This window comes from Strigops habroptila, chromosome 6, assembly GCF_004027225.2.
Source record: "Strigops habroptila isolate Jane chromosome 6, bStrHab1.2.pri, whole genome shotgun sequence".
In the NCBI taxonomy this organism is placed as follows: domain Eukaryota; kingdom Metazoa; phylum Chordata; class Aves; order Psittaciformes; family Psittacidae; genus Strigops; species Strigops habroptila.
In genome coordinates this window covers 60,890,365-60,909,615 of record NC_044282.2, presented here as the reverse complement: position 1 = coordinate 60,909,615, position 19,251 = coordinate 60,890,365, and the positions used below count along the sequence as shown (strand labels likewise).

The 19,251-nt window shown below is 42.1% G+C and overlaps 1 protein-coding gene across 1 annotated transcript in view; it reads left to right on the top strand.

Annotated features, from left to right (window-relative positions):
• Positions 1-302: 302 nt before the first annotated feature.
• Positions 303-19,251, top strand: part of MSRA (methionine sulfoxide reductase A) — a 283,999-nt gene continuing 265,050 nt past the window's right edge. Inside the window, exon 1 of the mRNA XM_030489862.1 lies at positions 303-501. Within this exon, the coding sequence (XP_030345722.1) occupies positions 372-501 (130 nt within the window). The 5' untranslated portion in view covers positions 303-371. The remainder of the gene's footprint in view (positions 502-19,251) is intronic.

The following is a 19,251-nucleotide window of genomic DNA, read 5'->3' as shown; positions in this document are numbered from 1 at the left end:
TCCCTACGAGAGATGCCAATATGACCGTGCGCTGGCTGTACCTCTCGGAGCACACAGACCTCAGGGCACACCGCTCAGGGCACAGCGTCGTGGGTGTCCCCTCCAGAGCCGAGTTGGGCGGGGGTTGCCCCGTCAAGCTCCCCTCAAGACACAACGACGGGGATGGGGTGCCCCGTCCCGAGCCCCAAGGACGGCACGGCCGGGGGGCGGGTGTGGGGTGAGCGCCCGCCGCCGCTCGGCAGGGGGCAGGCCTCGCACCCCGCCGCGCGTCCGCACCCCGCCCCGTCCCGCCGGCGCCCGTCCCAACGGGCAGCGCGCGCCGGACCGCTCACCCCTCCCCGCCCCGCCGCCGCCGGCTCCCCTCAGGGGCGATGCCCACAGCGCCGCGGCGCTTCCTCCGCGCACTCTGCAGCTCCACCTTCAGGATGGGCGACTCGGCCTCCCGGCTGCCGCAGGCGGAAGAAGCGCTTCCCGGCAGGAGCCAGCGCGTCCCGGTAGCAGGTAGGGATGAACCCGCCCCGCTCACCCCTCGCCCCGGCCGCGGGGGTGGGGACGCGGAAACCAGCTCCCTCAGGCGGCCCCGGCACGCGTGCGCACAGCGCTACCGCCGCGGCGGCGGAGGGGGCGTCCCTGCGGCGCCTGCGCGGAGGCAGCGGTGCATGCGCGGCGGGGGTTCAGCCGCGGGGGGTGTGGGGAGCGGGTGACATGGTGAAGCGCGGTGTGTTCCTGTCAGGAGGCGGCAGCGAGGCGGGGGGTTCGGGGGAGCCTGGAGGGTGCCTGGGGAGCGCCGTTGTTTCGTCATTTAGCTGCACAGTGGCGCTTGCTGTGCGCTCTGGTCGTAATGAATCGATTGCTGGAGCGGCCAGCAAGCACATGTTTGTTTTTCTCTTGGCTATGTACGAGTTTTCTGTTCAGTTTTTACTGAGGGGCATAACAGTCCTATTCAGGGTTTTAAACAGATTTTCCTAGTCGTTACTTTTCCTGTTAATAAAACCAAATCATGGTATGAATTCAAACTCTTAACATTTGCAAAGTGTTCATGAGCAGTAGCTCTTTCAGTGATTTTCTAGTAAAACTGTTTTCATTTTGAATAAATGTGTATTGTCAGGTAAGCAAAGTAGCAGGTGAGAATTAAGCAAGCAATTCCACTTTCTGTCAGCACTCTGAGGAAGTGAGAGCATTACAAGATGACTGTCAGCACCATGCAGTAGGAAGTACAGTGGCACCTAGGTGCTCTACAACATGAGAGCATTCTCCCATTGTGCAAGGTGTTTATCTGTGTCTTTGTTGCAGGTATCTAACAAAGTCTGTGAACCTAGGGAAAAAAAATATTTAAACATAGAAAGTACTGGTGGAAGAGTAATAACTGGATGAGCATAGACTCAGAATAGTTCTCCAGGCTGAACAAGCTCGACTCTCAGCCTGTCTCCAGAGCAGAGCTGCTCCAGCCCTCAGAGCATCTTCAGGGCCTCCTCTGGACTCACTCCAACAGCTCCATGTCCTTCTTATGTTGGAGCCCCAGAGCTGAATGCAGGACTGCGGGGGGGGGGGGTCTCATCAAGGCGGAGTAGAGGGGGAGAGTCACCTTCCCCTCTGATGGCATATGCCCACTGAAAGAAGTGTTTTGAAAACAGTAAAATCTTCTCTGTATAGGTATCTGTTAAACTGCTGAAGGTAGCAAGAACATAGTGTTGAAATTAAAGGTAGCAGGAAGAATACTATGTCTGATGTGGAGAAGTTGGACTCAAAGGAGGGGTGCAGAGACAGAGTTGACGTTGTTAGGACAATGAACTCTACCAAGAGTAGTACATTGCCTACATTAAAGTAATACTTTCATATTGCTTGTTGTAAAACCCTGGGCAGAAGATACACAAGGCCCATTTTATGCTCAGTAACTCCATAGGTAGAATAATTTTGTGCTGCTGTACAAAAAAGCATCCTCATAAGGCCAAGTATGATTTTTTCCAGCCATTTTTATGATATGACTAAATGTGGTATTACATACTTAATAACAGCATGGACCTCAAGTGAATTGCAAAAGTTAAAATAAGATGTAAACTACTTTCAGAAAAGAATGGCCATTTAAATTTTAACATTTGTAACGTTTATTCAGTAACAATTCTTTCGTTAAAATTGCTCTTAGATCGCAGAATCAGAGGGGTGCTGGTTGGAAGGACACTCCAGTTCAGCCCCTGTGCCAATGCTGCACTGCCTTGATGTCAGAGAGTTTTTCCTTGTGTCCGTTGTGAACCTTTCCCAGCACAGTCAGTGGCTGCTGCCCTTTCTGATACTGTTGAGAAGGATTTGCCTCAGTTGTCACTCTCACTTTGTTCAGTTGCTGTTAAGATTGCCCATTGATTTTACCCTTCACCAGCTGAAATGCTCGGTTTCTGCAAGCTCTGTTGATTTGTGTGCTGCAGTCTGTTGACCAGCTTAACCACTGGCCTTTAGACCTTTACCATTTTATTAATGTCTCTCGTGAACTGAGGACCTAAAACTGGACATGGTATTCCAGGTGAATTCTTGCCAGAACAGTATAGAGAAAAGGGTTTTTTCCTCACTCTGCTGTCCATGCTCCTTGTAATGCAGCTGAGTACACAGTTTGCTTTATTTGCAGCGAGAGCACATTGCTAGCTCATATTTACCCTGGCATTCAGCATATTCACAGGGCCTTTCCAGCAAGTATGAGATTATCTTGCACTGGTGCAGAACTTGCATTTCTCCTTGCTGATCTTCATGAAGTTTCTGTTGGCATAGACCTGAAATTTTTCAAGGTCTCGTTGCACCAAAGCTCTGCTATTTGGCGTGTCCGCTCTCACTCTCTGTTTAGTGTTGCCCTCAAATTTGCTGAGCATGTTTTCTGTCACATCATTCATGTTATTGTTGAAGATATTGAATGGTACTGGCCCCAGCATCAGCCCCTGGGGTAACCTGCTACACACTAGACAACAAGATATTGATCACTGCCTTTCGAGTCTGGTGGTTCTGCCAATTTTTGACGTGCTTAGTGCCTAGCAGTCTGTTCTTCCAGCCAGTACTTGCTCAGCTTCCAAATGCAAATCGTGTAAGAGATGGTGTCAGAAACCCTGCTAAAATCAACATATTACATCCACTGCCTTGCCCTCATCTGCATAGCCGATCATTTCATTGTAAAAAGCACCTGGCTAGTCGAACTTGATTTGCCTTTGGTAAATGTGTTGACTGTTCTGGATTACTTTCTTGTTCTCTGTGTGTTTGGAAATAATTTCTAAGAGGATATACTCCGTGATCTTTCCTGGGACTGAGCTGAGGCTGAGCATCTGGTAGCTCCTCAATCCTCCTTTTGCCATTGTTAAAAATGTCTGTTACTGTCACCCATATCTTGTCATCAGAGATCTCCCCTAATCATTGATTTTTTTAGATATTATATCTAGATCTGTGATGGTGTTGTGATGGGCTCACCAGGAAGCTTGCCTTGCCGCTCTGGAAAAACTCCATATGGCTCCTTGGATTTGAACACTTTTAGCTGCTTTAAGTGCCTATAACCCTTTTTTCCTCACATTGTTTGCTGTTTTTCTTCCTGACTGTATGAGTGCATGGAGAGGTTTTGGAGCAGTCTTTGTGAAGACTTAGGCAAAAGAGGTTTTGAGTACTTTGGTCTTTTCTATACTACTTCTAGGCCATCTTCTGTATTCATCAATGCACCTAGATTTCCTCTGAGCTTTCTTTCACTCCTGTCATTTTTTGCGGAATCATTTCTTACTGCCACTTATGTCCTTAGCTAGTTTTTAACTCCAGTGTTGGCCTTTTTGTGCCTAAATGTCTAGGCAATGCTTTTAGATGCCTCCTTTGTTCCTTCTTATTGCTTCTCCTTCTTGTATGCTCTCTCTTTGCATTTTAGTCTGTTAAGCAGCTCTATGTTTTTGACAAAGTTCCCAGTCTTTCTGTATGATATTTTGTTACTTAGCTCTCTTAGAAAGTTTTTGCCAAAATTCAGACCACCCTGAAGGGCACTTTCTCCCTTTGACAGCCTCTCAGGGGCTTCTACATAGCAATTCCCTAAATAGGCCAGAGTGTTAGCTGTGAAAGTCCAGAATGCTTAATCTGCTCTTTACCTTTGCAGCCTTCCTTTGAACCCTGAACTCTGTCATCTTGTGGTCACTGCAGCTCTCTGTTATCTGGTGCTGCAATGCCACTGGTTCTTCCCTGCTTCTGAACAGCCAGTCAACAGCCAGCCATTACCTCTGGTTGGTCCTTTTGGCACTTTAAGTATGAAATTGTCACTTGCACAATTTGGTGTTACCCTCCCAGAACATGTCCAGGAACTGAAATCTTCCAGGGGCCGGAGCCTGCAGTCTGGAGACTTCTGCCAGCTGGTTGTGGAAAGCCTCATCCACTTACTACCTCCACACCATCTCCAGTTTTTTCCCTCTGATCTTGGCTCAGAGACTCTCAGCAGAAGTGACTTCAGTTTCATTCACACTTGGAGCTCTGTGTTCTCAAGGAGTTTGTTTAAGTAGAGTGCAGCTCTCCATCCTGTTATTCTGTGTAAGTCCTTCCTACGTACCCTCTTCCCATTAATGACACTGCTCAGGTTGTGTGTGCTGTGCCCAGGTCTCTGACTCTTGTCACATCATAGGTTTGTGGCTGCACTTGGACACTTGAGTCTTCTTTGTGAACCAAACTGCTTTAGCGTGCAGACATTTGAGGAAAACATCCGCCAGATTTTTCTTTTAAGTGGTAACTAGCACTGATCCTAATCCAGTGACCTGAGGTGTCCATCCTGTTCATTTTCAGTGGTGTTGAGGGCCTCTGTTTCCTAGGTGAAGAGCTGCAGAGCATTTAGCTTCTTGTCTGTGCAATCTCTTTGAAGATCCTGTTGATCTCTCCCGCTCCCTGATGTGATATAGTGGACTGCCTTCTTCCTGCAGCTCCTTCCCTTGTGCTGTAGTGACTGAGTCTGCCAGAGCACAGCTCTCAAAGGTGAGGCTGCTGCCACTGCTGCGATCCCTGTGGAGGAGCACCAGGTTCTCTCCAGAGCCTGAGATCACTCTCAGGAGTTCAGTCTGGAGAGAGGTTGCTGAAGTACCGGAGGTGTTAGCAATTGTCTGGGTCAGGGCATTGTGTCCTGGAAGTGTTTTCAGCAGCTGAGGATTTTCTTATGTGAGTGGCACTTCTGGGCTCTCTTTGTGCCTCCTGCACTTCGTGTTAATTGTGTTGTACCTGCTTATGCATCCTGGTTGTGACGCTCCAAGTTCCTGATGCTTTCTGGGTGCAAGATGGGCATGACTGTGCTCTGCCCCTCAGTGACATCCATTGTTTGGCAGGGAATCTCTCGTGTTGAGGGTTCTTGATTGCCATTCACAAACCTTGTGAATACAGAGGCCAGGTCAGATTCCTCTCCCTTTTGCTGGAGTCCAAAAGGGAGGAAACGACAGCGGAGGGAACAGCTGAGTGACAACTTCAACTTGAGAGTTGCATTTAATCTAGTCCTGTGAAGAACTAAAGTGCGTTTCTATTCCTTTGTAACTTGATGACCATAGGATTATGTGAGACTTGACCTTGTCTGCGTAACCCTTTCTTTTGTTTTATCGTAAGGTTATTACCAGTCGCGGATCTGAATCTAAGAAAATTATGCAGTTAAACATTGTGTATTATATGAATTTCTGTGAAGTCACTGGAAATAGTTGGTTTGTGGTACAAAGGGTTCTGTTTGTAGAAGTCAGTTAAATGAGCATAAAAATATACTGTGAGCTGAAAACAACACAAATATTAGTAACCTTCACTTACTCTTTTCATAATCAAGTTGGATTTATCTGATCTTCAACAAATTTCAAAACCTGGGAATTTGAGGTTTTTGTGTTGTTTTCTTTCCTTGCAGTAGAGCTGCTGCATTCATTTAAAAAAATTATTTGTTTCATATGATTTTTTTATAATGGTGCAATTCAATGTCATGCTCTAAAGTAAAATCACATTATTTATTGCTTCTACCTTTCCAGTATACTGCTAGTTTTCAGAATTAATTTTAGTTACATTACTGCTGAAACATGGCTGTGTTTTATGAGTATGTGAGGATGTATTGCTCACAGTATTTAATTGACTATTTTATTTTATGATAGTGGTAGCAACACTAGCCAAGGAGCCCTAATAATGTAGAGGGAATGTTTTGTCCCAGTGAGTAATGCAAGGAAATACTGTCTCAGCTCTGTTCCTAGCAGAGGTACTTACGTAACATACACATCTGTAGTGGGTTGACTTTTTTGAGGCAGTAAAGGCAGTACAGCTCATGGGTAGACAGTCTTACTATTGTTTAAACCTGTTAAGACTCTTAGCTGTATATTTATAGATTAATAGGGCAATAATTACAAATGTGGAGGAGGTCATGGTGAACCTTAGCCTGACCTTCTGTATAAAAAAGAGCACAGCATTTCCATGAATTAATTCTTGCTTGAATCAGATCATGCTCTTTAAAGAAAACGTTGATTAAAAATGTCATTTGACAGAGGATGCTCAGCAAAATTTCATAAGTTTTTCCAGTGTTTCATAACTCTCGCCATTAAAAAGGTGCATATTTTAAATCACTGTGTTATATTTCAACTTCCAACCATTGCATTGGCAGAGTTTTCTTCATAAAGATAAAAAGCATGGTACTATGTCTTTTCTGGGTTTCAGGAAACTTTTAGATCATAATTAAATGCCAGTTTCTATTTTCTAAAAAAGACATTTTCAACCAGGTGTAAACCAAGCAAAGTGAATTTTTATTGTCAGCAGAAGGCATGTTTTCCAGTCACTTACTAATTTTTGTTTCTTCTCCTTAAATTGTCATGAATTACTTAAGGTCTTCCTTAAGTTTTGGGTATCAAAAATAGATGCTGGATTTTACAAGTGATAGTGTCAACTGCAGTCTTGTTCCCTCTCGATATTTTCCTGTTTGTGTATCAAGGGATAATGAACATTTTGGGTTAAAGTGTTGCACTGGGAGCTCTGTGTTGAAGTGCACACCTAAGAACATTTCAAGTCATTGACATGGTGTCTGATTCTATTTTTAACTTTATGAATTGACCTGCATTTTCTTTGACTATTTGATTTAGTTCCAAGACTGTATATTTTACATTAAACTCAAACAACAGTGAATGTCAGTTCTATGTGGAATTAGTACTTGAACTTGACATACTGAACTCAAAAAAAAGTTGCACCGAGTGGTTTTGCTGAGACATCTGGAGAAGAAAGTGGCCAGTGAGCATAGGAAATTGAGTTTTTGATAGGTTTCTAGTCCCATCCTCATTGTTTTATTGTCTTTAGATGTAGCAGAAATATTTCAGCTTTAGTTGCCTTGGTATTGTTAAAATGAATAGGTGATCTTTGAGTAAAAGGGTGTCTCTGCCTAAATTCATTTAAGATGGGACACGGTGCTTAGGGGGCTCTTACCATTGTGTATTAATAACTGGTGGGAAGGAGTAAAGGAGATGGAGACAGGCTTTTCTTACTTGTGACCTGTGGATGGACAAGAAGCAACAGGCACAAGCAGAAATGTAGGAAGTTCCATTTCACCATAAGAAAGCTTTTCTTCTCTGAGGTTAGTGGAACAGTATAGCAGAGAAGTTGTAGCTTCTCCATCCTTGAAGGCAGTCAAAACCTGATAGGACATGGTCCTAAGCAACCTGCTCTAGCTGACCTGGCTCTGAGACAGGGAGTTGAACTAGTTTATCTCCAGAGGTCCCTTCCAACTTCAGCTGGTGCTGCGACTCTGCACATCCTCTTTAGCTGTAGCTGTGGTGGTAGCAGCAGTGTCCATCTTTTCTAGGGTACTCCAATAGTTACAGAATACCCTCAGGATCTTGACAGTCCTCCTCTGCTGGGAGGCTGAAATGACATCCTACGCAGATATATCAAAATAAGCCACCAAAACTTACCTGCGATGGTGGCACTTCTTGAAGTGACTGGAGAAGGCTGGAGCCAGACCCTTAATTCTGCTCCCATTCTGGCCATGCCACTTTTGCATTTCTGCTTATGTAACAGTCTGACCCATTGCAGAGGGGGACATGCTTTCTGTCTCACAGGATACTCCAAGTGGTTAGAATATACTTGTGAAATATGTTTCAGTTTTCCCCAGGCTGAGTGGAAGTATGTCATTTTTTTCTAAAGTTTCTAGAGGATGTACTGATCTTTTACAACAGGGATCACTTGCTCTTCCTTCAGAGACACCCTTCTTGACATTAAATTTATGCAGAACATAAACAGCTGTTTTATGGGAACTGCTTTACTCTTCCTGTTCTTTCCCCTGCCTGCTGAGGTAGCACTTGCTTTTGACAGGGTATAGACAGATTCGATTCCAATCGGAATGACTGCATGAAGGAAAATATAACTTTTCTTCTTACATGGGGATAAATTTCACAAGACATTTTTAAAGGAGATGATTTTAGGTATCATATACCCCATTAGGACTTATTTGATTTCTAATGTTGCATTTAGTTGGACGTCTTTTGAAGCTTAATAGTTTCCAAACACAATGAACATTCAGAAGCAGAAATAACCCTTGAAATAGTTTTGTTTCTGTACTTGTTTTAGTGGAATTTAGCTCTTCATGATAATCTTTTTACCATTCTTAAAACACTGAACCAAAATTATTGGAGTTGCACTAGAGGCCTGTGGTCTGATACTTTCATTTGTCTCATCCTCTGCACCTTGGAGAGGGTGGCTAGGCTGCATATGCTGCCATGGGCACATGGAAAAGTGTGGAAGCTAAAAGACCAAGCCTTTAACTATGTGTGTTCATGGCCTGAAGCAAAGGCTTCCCAGTGGAATTTGATCCCTGTGGGCATTGAATCATCCAGTAATTCAAATAATTCAACACTTAGTGAATCTGTGTTGTCATCAAAGTTTAAATTATGCTGACTTGTAATGATACAACAAAGCGTACTGGATATCACCAAGCTGTGATCATTGACTGAAACCATCAGTACTTTCTTACCAAGGGCGAATGGTAAAGTGGAGAACTGCTGCATGGGACAGCCCAATCACATGAGAGCTGCAAATCAGTATGGCATGGAAATCTCCATGGGTTCGTAGCCTCTTTGTACTCTGCAGCATTAGGGAAAAAAAATCTGGTACCTTATGCTTATTTTTTGCCTAAATATATATGCAGTGTTAGGTTGAGAAGTTTTAAACACATTTTCCATGATATTTTGACAGTTTGCCGAATTGTGCAAGGCACAAAATTTTGCAATAGAATAGAATTGCAAACTGATAATCGTAGAATCACAGAATGGTTCGGGTTGGAAGGGACCTTAAAGCTCATCTAGTTCCAACCCCTTGCCACGGGCAGGGACACCTTCCATTAGAGCAGGTTGCTCCAAGCCCTGTCCAACCTGGCCTTGAACACTTGTCTAATATATTTTTTCAGTAGAATATAAGGATAAAATGAAAAATATTAGATACTTTTTCCTTTAATGATTAAAAAAAAAAAAAATCATGGGCAAATATAAATCTTTTTTTTCAGACATGAATTTAATGTCACTACATTGTAGGTCTAAAATAGAAATTCTTGAGTGAGACTGCCTCAGAACAAAGCCCACAAAAGAAATACAGTTTCTCTTAAGGTTTAGGTTTAATGTCTTAAGGTTTTCCGCCACTTTATTTACCTGATACAGTGCTTTACATCAAGAATTAACCAATTTTTACTGAAGTTTATAAGGAATATGGGCCAAAAAACGGAGATCTGACTTCCACTGTTATATGTGGTCTAGCATTTCTCAAATTTCAATTCACCTTTCTAATTCAGAAGAGTTAATTACTTATTTCTTCATTCTAAAAGACAGCCTTTGCCTCAGATACACTCCAGCCATCAATTTCCATAAATTATTGATTTTCATTACAATTTCACTGCGTATGGTATCATAGAAGGGTCTGGGTTGAAAGGGACCTTAAAGCTCATCTAGTTCCTGCCCCCGTACCATGGGCAGGGACACCTTCCACTAGACCAGGTTGCTCCAAGCCCCGTCCAACCTGGCCTTGGGACGGGGCAGCCACAGCTTCTCTGGGCACCCTGTGCCAGGGCCTCACCACCCTCACAGGGAACAACTTCTGCCTAAGATCTCATCTCAGTCTCTCCTCTGTCAGTTTAAAGCCATTCCCTCTTGTCCTGTCCCTATATGCCTTTGTCAAAAGCCCCTCTCCAGATTTCTTAGAATCATATGCTGAGATTCAACTCAAATAGAATGTAAAGCAGAGTATGTTTCTTTGTGGAAGCACCTCACCCCCAGTAACTTTATTATCTGAAAGACCACTTCCGAAATTTGTGGTTACAACATCTTTACATGTAGGTGTGAGATTAATTTGCTTGGTAATCTTGTCTTGTAATACCATGGCTTTTTCTCTTTCTCCTTTTTTTTTTTTTGCGCCTTGTCAGGTATTTATATCTAAACACTAAACAGCTTGTTTTCAAGCCAAGTGTACAACTGTAAATATTGTACTGTCATTGGAAAAATGGGAATTACTTTTTAACCACCCATTACATTTACATTTCGGAAGATCTTGCAAGGAGAAGCAAAGGTTAAGTCAATCTAAGGGGATTTTTTTGTCATTTGCATGTGCTTTTTAGCTCTTGGCAGCTGGAAAACAACAAAAACGAAGTTAGCATGCACACATGATGCTTGATAGATTAAAAGCATACAGGAAATATGTTACCAGAGCTGCACATCCAGCTGTCAGAGGGTGCTCCCAAGCTAACACCGCACCGATATAAAACCCCTGCACTTCCTTATCACCTCTAACTACATTGCAATAGAAGGGACTTCGTCATTCATCACTAAGCCCTCTCCAAAAAAACCCAGAAAATCTCTTGTTGGAGTCCCTGGAGTTCCTGGCGGGCTACTTAGCATGCTGCTCACAGTCGGATGTGTGCGCTGGCATGAAGCAGCGCTGCACAAAGCGGTACCCCCAGGACCACGGCGGGGAGGGCGCGGAGGATACTCTCCCCGGGGTTTCTCCTGGCAACAGTGCGGGTTGCTGGGAAACAGAATTACTGAAATGGGGAGAAACTTTACCCAACTGGCAGCCTCTTGAATGCAAATAAGGCTTGAAGGAGACTCCTCTTGCTGATACTGTAATTTCCCTCTCTGAAATGAAAAATGAATCCAGAGGTTCTTTATTCAGAGGATTATGTGTGGATGCTGCTCTAAGGAATCATTCAAAGTTGTGTAGTAAAAGAGGATAATTATTTCTAGTAAAAGGTAGCAGTGTGGTACGCTGGATTCAATAGCTTCTTGTTGCTGCTGTTATGAAAAGGGATATAATGTCTGAATTTGCCAAATTTGTGTTGTTAAATAAACCTGTCAGGAGAATTAAATGCAAGGGTTATATTTACACAGGTTATTTTTTCGCTAGGGAACATTTTATATTATTTTGCTTGAGTCCTGGGATACATTTGACTTCTTTGGCTAATTGTGTCCATTTATCCTGAGTGCGATTATGGCATGAATGACATTGACTTGACATTTAGGTAATGTGATTTTGACTCAGAAAATAAGAAGGTTGAGACAAACATCTCACTCCCACTTGGTGTCCATGCTACTACTTGAAAGCCTTTTGTGCTTGGATGCTAAAATTTATGGCGCCAGCTATGTCTTCAGTTGTGTCTGTGTAACTTGAAAGAACAAATGTTTTTCTTTTTCAGCATGGCATTTGGCTGACTTCATCATAACCACACAAGCACAAAGCATGTATGGGGAAGACTAAGTTGGTTTTAAATGATGGGCTGTTTACTGCAGCTATTTACATACAAGTAGACATTGCTGAAATGCTGGGTAGTACATCAGGTTGTGCCCTGGATCGCGCATCTGCCTCTGTGATACTCATTTGGCGAATGTATCTCACAGGTAGAGACATGGGATTGTGTTGCCCATTGCTCTTTCTCTTTCCACACCAGACAGGAGAGTATGAGGGAAAAAACCCTCGTTCTGGATTTATATTTTCCCAGGTACAAAGCTGGGACAGAGCACTGGAAGGCAGTGCATGTGTTGCTGAATTGCTGCTACAAGTGCTGCTACAGCAATATACAGCGTTACGCTTTTACAGGTAAACCAGGCACTTGCATGTTTAATTCATCACATGGTGAATGTCAAAAGACATATGAACCAGCTGAATAGTGCCCCCCAAATGTCTCTTTCTTCCACTGGTTTTCAGGGGAGTGTCCAGTGGCCAACTGACTTGTATTTCAATTATGTAACTGTTTGATGCTGGTTAAATCATCAACACCCCTGTCCCAGTCTTCTTTTGGTCAGTGTTGAAGTGGTCAGGCAGTTGCCTAAAACAGCAAAACCAGGATTCAGCATCAACTTTAGGTCGTTTAGAACCTTCAGGAAGTACAATAGTAAAACTCCTCATACTTCAGTCAATTTGAATGAAGGTAAGCTCAAAATAGACCTTACATGAGGTTACCATAAGGCAGATTTAAGGTTGTTTGAATGCTTTAGCTGTTAACCTCTGTGTCTTAATCCTTTTGTGTTTCTTTGATGTGTAGTATTTACTTTGTACTTTTTTTTGGCTTAAAAAGCTTCTGTGGCTTAATTAACGTCTTCCTGTCAAATTTATACCTTCAAATTACAGCAGTGTACATTGCCTTAACTTCAGTTCTATGTAATTTGTATTAAACTTACTTTTATTTTGTGACCATTGAATTATTTGGCTTATAATTTGTTGTGTGATAGGTATCACTTTATCTTCACATGCTATTATTTTATTTATTATGTGTGGAATTTCAGTGGAATGGATATATTTGTATATTGCTCTTATTTTGTTACTTGCAAATTTTTACGATATGTTTGAAGATTTCTAGTACAATTAAAATAATACACATAAATAAGTCCTTAGTTCAAATGAGATAAAACCCTGTGATGTTTGTTGCAGTTTCTTTATATTGCTCATAGTTAGTTCCTGTTGCAGATATGCAGAATTGGAGTTGGTGGTATTTCATCCACCTGAGTTAAGAGATTATTTTGGTCTCAGTTTTGAAGACAGGATCTTACTTTCTCTTGAGTAATCTGTATTTTTCCTGTAGTTTGGCCTTGATTTTTCAAGAATTTGACTCGCCAGGAGCCTCCAAAGATGTTTTGAGGACTGCCCAAATGTCAGGGATGCCTGAGAAGCAGAACTCTGATGGGAATCAATTTTTGTGGTACTTCAGTGTGAGACAGAAAGCTTTCATCTTGAGGATGTACGCTCTGTTTAGGGGCAGAGGGAGGACATACGCTCTGTTTGGGGGTAGAGGTTTGGTGCTTGAGGCACTGGGTTGTAACTTCTGGTAGGAACCCAGTGAGAAAGTAGATGTGTCATGCAAGGGATGCTTGTTCTGATTAGACAATGGATGTACTTGTAGAAAGCCTGAAGATTTGTAATGAAAGCGTGCCACATCCTGGACTACAGCTGTGGAATCAGAGAACACTCCACTACCATTGTGGGATGTTAGGTATTTTCCACAAACGGTAGCCAGCTCTGTCCTTTGAGTAGGAGAAGTATTTCAGTATTGCACCCTTGTTCTCAAAAGGAAAGCACAGATTGGTTGTTGTTAATGGCAGTGCTGGCCTGTCTTGCTTTCATTGAGGCATAATCTGGATGATGTTCATGTTCCTCTGGAGGTCTTCCTGTTTCTGACATTCCTTCCCTGTTCCTGACATCTTTTACTGTTTACAGGCTCAGATCCTAGGATCATAGGATAATCCAGGTTGGAAGGGACTTTGGGAGATCGTTGGTTTATGAAATCAGTGGATTGACAGCTGATCTACTGGTCTTACTGGGGTTTAGTGGTCTGTAATCTTCTGCTACTTTTACATGTTGAGCTTACATTAAAAAGAAAGGGCAAAACACTAAGTCGTGGAATCAGTGGGTGAGTTCCTGATATGTTTTAGCAAACCGCAGTAAGATTTTTTCTGAGATTATCAGAAGCAAAGTAACTGCACCACAGATAACATTAGCATACATAGGGTTCATGGGGGCTATTTATATTGTTGGCTTTCCTTTGTTTATGTTCTTCCTTAAGGATTTTCCTTCTTCCCTAAATAGGGATGTGTACATCTACTTTTGCACTTACTGAGGTTGATGTGCGATGGGGAGCAGAAATGAAATTTCATCTTAAAGAGGTTGCACTCAGACAACTTCTAATAAAACAAACTGCTCACAAAGTCATAATACCTTATTTTAGTAGCATCTCGAGTGACAATTTTCAAAATTACTATTCAGAAAGGGAACAAGAAAGAGAAGAAATTAGCAGGCAAACCAAATGTGGAGGGTCCATTCTTAAGCAGAATGCACTACTATGTCTTTATACGAAGAGAAGTATCAGATGATCCAGAGAATGTTTACAGTTGATTCTTAAGATACTGATTTCAGAACTTAGCTAATGATCCTTTTTTTTTTTGAATTATTTTAGATTGTTCTGACCCTCGTCCCGTTTTTACCATTTCTCCCATCAATCATTAATTTAGTGATTTTGGTATAGTTGCTCTGGAGCACAGCTGCTCTGGAGCACAGCTGCTCTGGAGCACAACTTCTGAAATTAAGCAGTAGGACCAATAGAATATCTTTTTGCTATGTTCACTTCTTCAGAAGTGGAGCATTATGCTTCCAAAAAGTGTCTCCTGATATTGTTGGCAGGTGGACAAGATTCCTGTTAAAAGCACTGCATTAAGCAGTGCAGGGATTTGTGGTAGGACCTTATACCTTATATCTTACAGTTGAGTGGATTAATGCATTTTTCTTAAGAAGTTGCTGAAATTTCTTGCTATTTGATTTAATTTGGTCCCTTGTGTCATTCTTAGTCATCAAACTGCGTTTCAAACTACCTGAAGTGTTCTCTTTTACTGGAGCAGGATACCATCCCACCCAGGACAAGCGGGATTCAGACTCTAACGCTGGGAACCAAGAATGGGCATTGCAGGCTGTTGCTGTGCCAGTACATTGAACTGTATCAAGGCCCCAGTTCTGCAGATGTAGATCTATAACTCACATATCCCTGTTAATAAACTATTAAGACAGATCCTAGGTCTGCCTTTGCTCTGGTCAACCAATACATTCCTCTGAAATTTCTAGACATGGTTCAGGAGCTAGCATGGATCAGGAACTTCCCAGTTGACAATTTGATGCAGCCTCTTTCAGAGTGTACAAGTCTGGTGTGGTAGTGCTTGGGCTGTTGACACAGGTCCAGAGGATGGGACCTGCGGTCACGAAGTACTCATCAGCAGGCCTTGGGTGTCTCTCCAGTCTTTGGTGGTGCGGAAGTGCAGACTTTCAGACTTGCCCTCTTGCATTTAAATGACCAAATTTCCCCTTAAGTCCTCATTAAGAAGTCATCCTCATGTTGAGCATTTCACACACCAGTTAAGACTTAGTGTTTGATTTAATTTACAGCAATTAAAAACAAGCTTTTTAAATGAGAGAGAAAAGAAGATCATAAAATAGGTGTCCTTGGTGTGTGGATATTGGTGCACAGACATTCCTGGCTGCTACTGTTGTAAAAATATTGTTAAGTATAATGGAAGTGGAAAATGAATAAAAAATTGCGCTCTCTGGACTGGTGACTGGATGCAGATGAGGAATTCTGAGGTATTAATCTCTGTAGAACCATTTAAAATATTTAATTTGCGAAAATGGAATTAGTGAAGAGAATATTGAACACATAATAAAGTGCCTTATACCTGAATTTTACAATAAAGCCCTTGTTTAGTGCAAAACAAAGAATATGTTTCGTCACACATGAGCCGACAATTATGAGAGGGTAGCCTGACCGTATTTTGGATCAATACTCTTGCTTATTTGACTTTTTCAGAACCTTCTTTTTCATAATCAGTGAAGATATTGAGAGTTTCTATCTACTTCAAGTCTATTTTCACTCTGTCCAACTTAACTGGAAGTGGATTCCGTTATGAGTAACTACTTCTACCTAAAGTGCTGTGCATATATTTTTCATGTTGCACATTGTAATCGCTTTTCTAAATGACAGTCACAAATGCCTGTGAAGCTGGGTTCCTAACATTTTGATTTTTTTAAGTATCTGTTTTTCTCCTGAGATCTAGAAGGAAATTATAAGCAGTTAAGGGTACCAATGATGTTTAAACTTCCATGTGGCACTTATATATAATGTATGTATCTGAAGTGTTCCAGGTGGTACTGGATGTAGAGACTGAGAAAACATTTTAATCTATCAATGCAAATCCCATCTGATATACTCAGAAAACCAGCTGGTCCTCAACAAACTGAAGAAGAATACATTTAGTGAAGATTGACCCATGTATTTTACAATTTCAAATTGCAGCGTAATGCAGCAGATGATGAGTAGTTGAAGTATATTCCTACAGTGGAATATTTAGGAAGTTGTTGACAGCTTCCCGTAGAGTTTGGACTTGCAATTTGTTTGCCTTGCAAAGCTGGAGAACTCCACTCAATAGTGTGATGGTGTGCCAGCCCTAAGCCCACCGCACTGCAGCATAGTCCAGGCATGCAAATTTGCTGCTTTGATTTTCAGCTGGATTCAGCTGGAAAAATCTGTTCCTGGTACTAGTCCTTTTCCACAGCATCACTTGACTATCGCAGCATCCCATGGAAAAGGCCACAGTAATGCATACATTATGTTGTCAAAATGATAAATGATGGTGGTGAGTGGTCAGCCGCCAAGGAAAAGACAGTCTGTCCTGGAACAAAGTTAATTGAGTAGATGCACAGCTATGCAAAACGAGCTGTCGTAGGGGGTGCCTGATGGGGACATCTCGTTCTATTGACTGATAGCCTGGAAGTCTGTGGGTTCTGAGGTGCACATGGGCGGTCACACAGACAGGGACAGCTTCGACCAGAGCAGGTTGCTCCAAGCCCTGTCCAGCCTGGCCTTGAATACTGCCAGGGATGGGGCAGCCACAGCTTCTCTGGGCGACCTGTGCCAGGGCCTCACCACCCTCACAGGGAAGAACTTCTTCCTAAGATCTCATCTAAATCTCCCCTCTAGCAGGTTAAAGCCATACCCCTTGTCCCGTCCCTACAGGTCCTTGTCAAAAGCCTCTCTCCAGCTTTATTGTTGGCTGCTTTAGGCACTGGAAGCTGCTCTAAGGTCTCTAAGGAGCCTTCTCTTCTCCAAACTGAACAAGCTCAGCTCTCTCAGCCCATCTATAGCAAAGGTGCTCCAGCCCTTGGAGCATCTTTGTGGCTTCCTCTTGACTCCCTTCAACAACTCCATGCCCTTCTTATGCTGGGGGCACCAGAGCTGGATGTTGCCCTTGCAGATCTAGTCTTTCATTTATGTCCAGAATATTCATATGTTTATAGGCCTTTATTCTTGTTTTCTCGTATATTTTTTCCATTTTTGTGGTTGAATCCTGGAATTAGCACTTCAGCTATCGCTGCCTTCTTTTGCTGCTTCTGTGTGGCTGCAATATTCCTCCCCTCTCCTTCCCCCCTTATTTCTCTCAGTATTCATTCTCCTTTTATATTGGTCTCTTATGTCATAGCTACATTCACTCACTTATGGGTTCTTAGAGCTTCACCAGTGTTTGACTATTTAATAAGAAATGAAAATTGGAAAAGTGGAGGGTCATTAGGCAATTGATTGTCATCATAAGATTCTCCATAAGGACAGCCCAGGTAAAAGTAGCCTTTTTTCTGTCACGTAATGTACTTTCACCCTTTAATAATATATCAACAAAGCATTTGGCTGCAAAATTAGACTTCTAAAACACCTCTGGCTTCTTCTCGGAGGAATTGGCTTCACTTATCTCTAATGGGAATGCCCAGAAATGATAACAAGAGTGCAATAGCAGAAAGGTTAATAAGAGTTATCCCTGGCATGACACACATGTCACTTCAAGAATGTTTTTATTCTTAAAAATAAAGTGTTTTGGGGAATATCATGCACATGCTGCTTTTGAGCAATATTCTCCTATCAGGTGGTCAGGATGAAGTGTCACACAGCTTTCACTGATCCGTAACTCTTACATATTCTGTCAAGGAAGATAAAAAGGGAAATGAGAGGTATACTTGACATTAAAGTTTTAAAAGTAGCTACTTGGAGCTAAAAAGTGTCTTGGTGAGTTTTCAAATGGGTAAAGGTCTATTCATGTGTACAAATACTTGTTAACATTTGTAGCTTGTATTATCTGTATTCAGACATGCATTTACTGTTTTTCATGAGAAAACTGTAGGATCATAGAATGACTTGGATTGAAAGGGACCTTAACTACCATCTAGTTCCATCCCCCTGCAAGGGACAGGATAGGCCTGAAAGTGTTTTTGCATTTTGTACATCATTCTTTCATGTTAATTTTTCTCATAAAACTTGCCTGGCAGATTTGCCTTCCCTGCAAGTGAAAAAAATAAGCTTTGGTTATGTGGAAGGAGAACCAATCTTCTGGGTGACTTCTGTATTAGATTCCAAATATAATAGCTTAAATGAATGAGTTGCTGCTTCTATTCCTAAGTTTTCCACTTGTAAAGTAGAAGTCATGCTCATTTGAAAGGTATACTAGGACAGGTATCCATGTGTACTGCTTTCGCAAGACACAGGTGCATTTGAGTTAGATGGAGAAATATATGAATAAAGGAATTTTGAGAAAAGGCAGAATAAGAAGTCATCAGGAGGCTATTGCAGGGAGAATTCTAAATGCATAAATTTTAGGGGCATTAAGGTGAAATATTTAAAAGATGGAAAAAGAATTGGAATTGGGTGATGACCAATTCACAGGTAAATATTATTTTTTTTCCCTGATCCATAACCGTAAGATCAAAGTGATATCTAAGATATTCCAAAAGAAAAAATTTGTAGATTTTTCTATGAGCATGGGGTTGTAGATAGGATTGAATGACAGACAGACATGTTGTTCGGTAATGGTAAACCTGTCAACAACAAAGGTGGTCAGATTTGGACTAGAGATGGATAGGAGAATGCTTGGAGAGCAAGATGTCTTAATGCAAGAAGGAAAGAGGAAATGACTGACATCAGAACAGTGGGAGGCCCAGATGAAAAGAAGGAGAAAAACAAATTGAAGAAGCTAGTGGGGAAGGTGAAAAACGGAGAGAGAACATGGGAAAAGGTTCTGAAATAAAAGGTGTGGAGAAAATTTTGTATTTTCTTCCTATTTGGAGGCTATTGGATTAAGTGGGATGCTAGATTAATCTGGGCTGGAAATTTATTTATGGGATGAAAGAGAAATTGTTTGCATTTTGGCAGCTCAAACTGGAGGAAGATGCATCTTGGGAGGTGTCACTGAGGGCGGTGTAAGCAACTTCAGTGGAGTG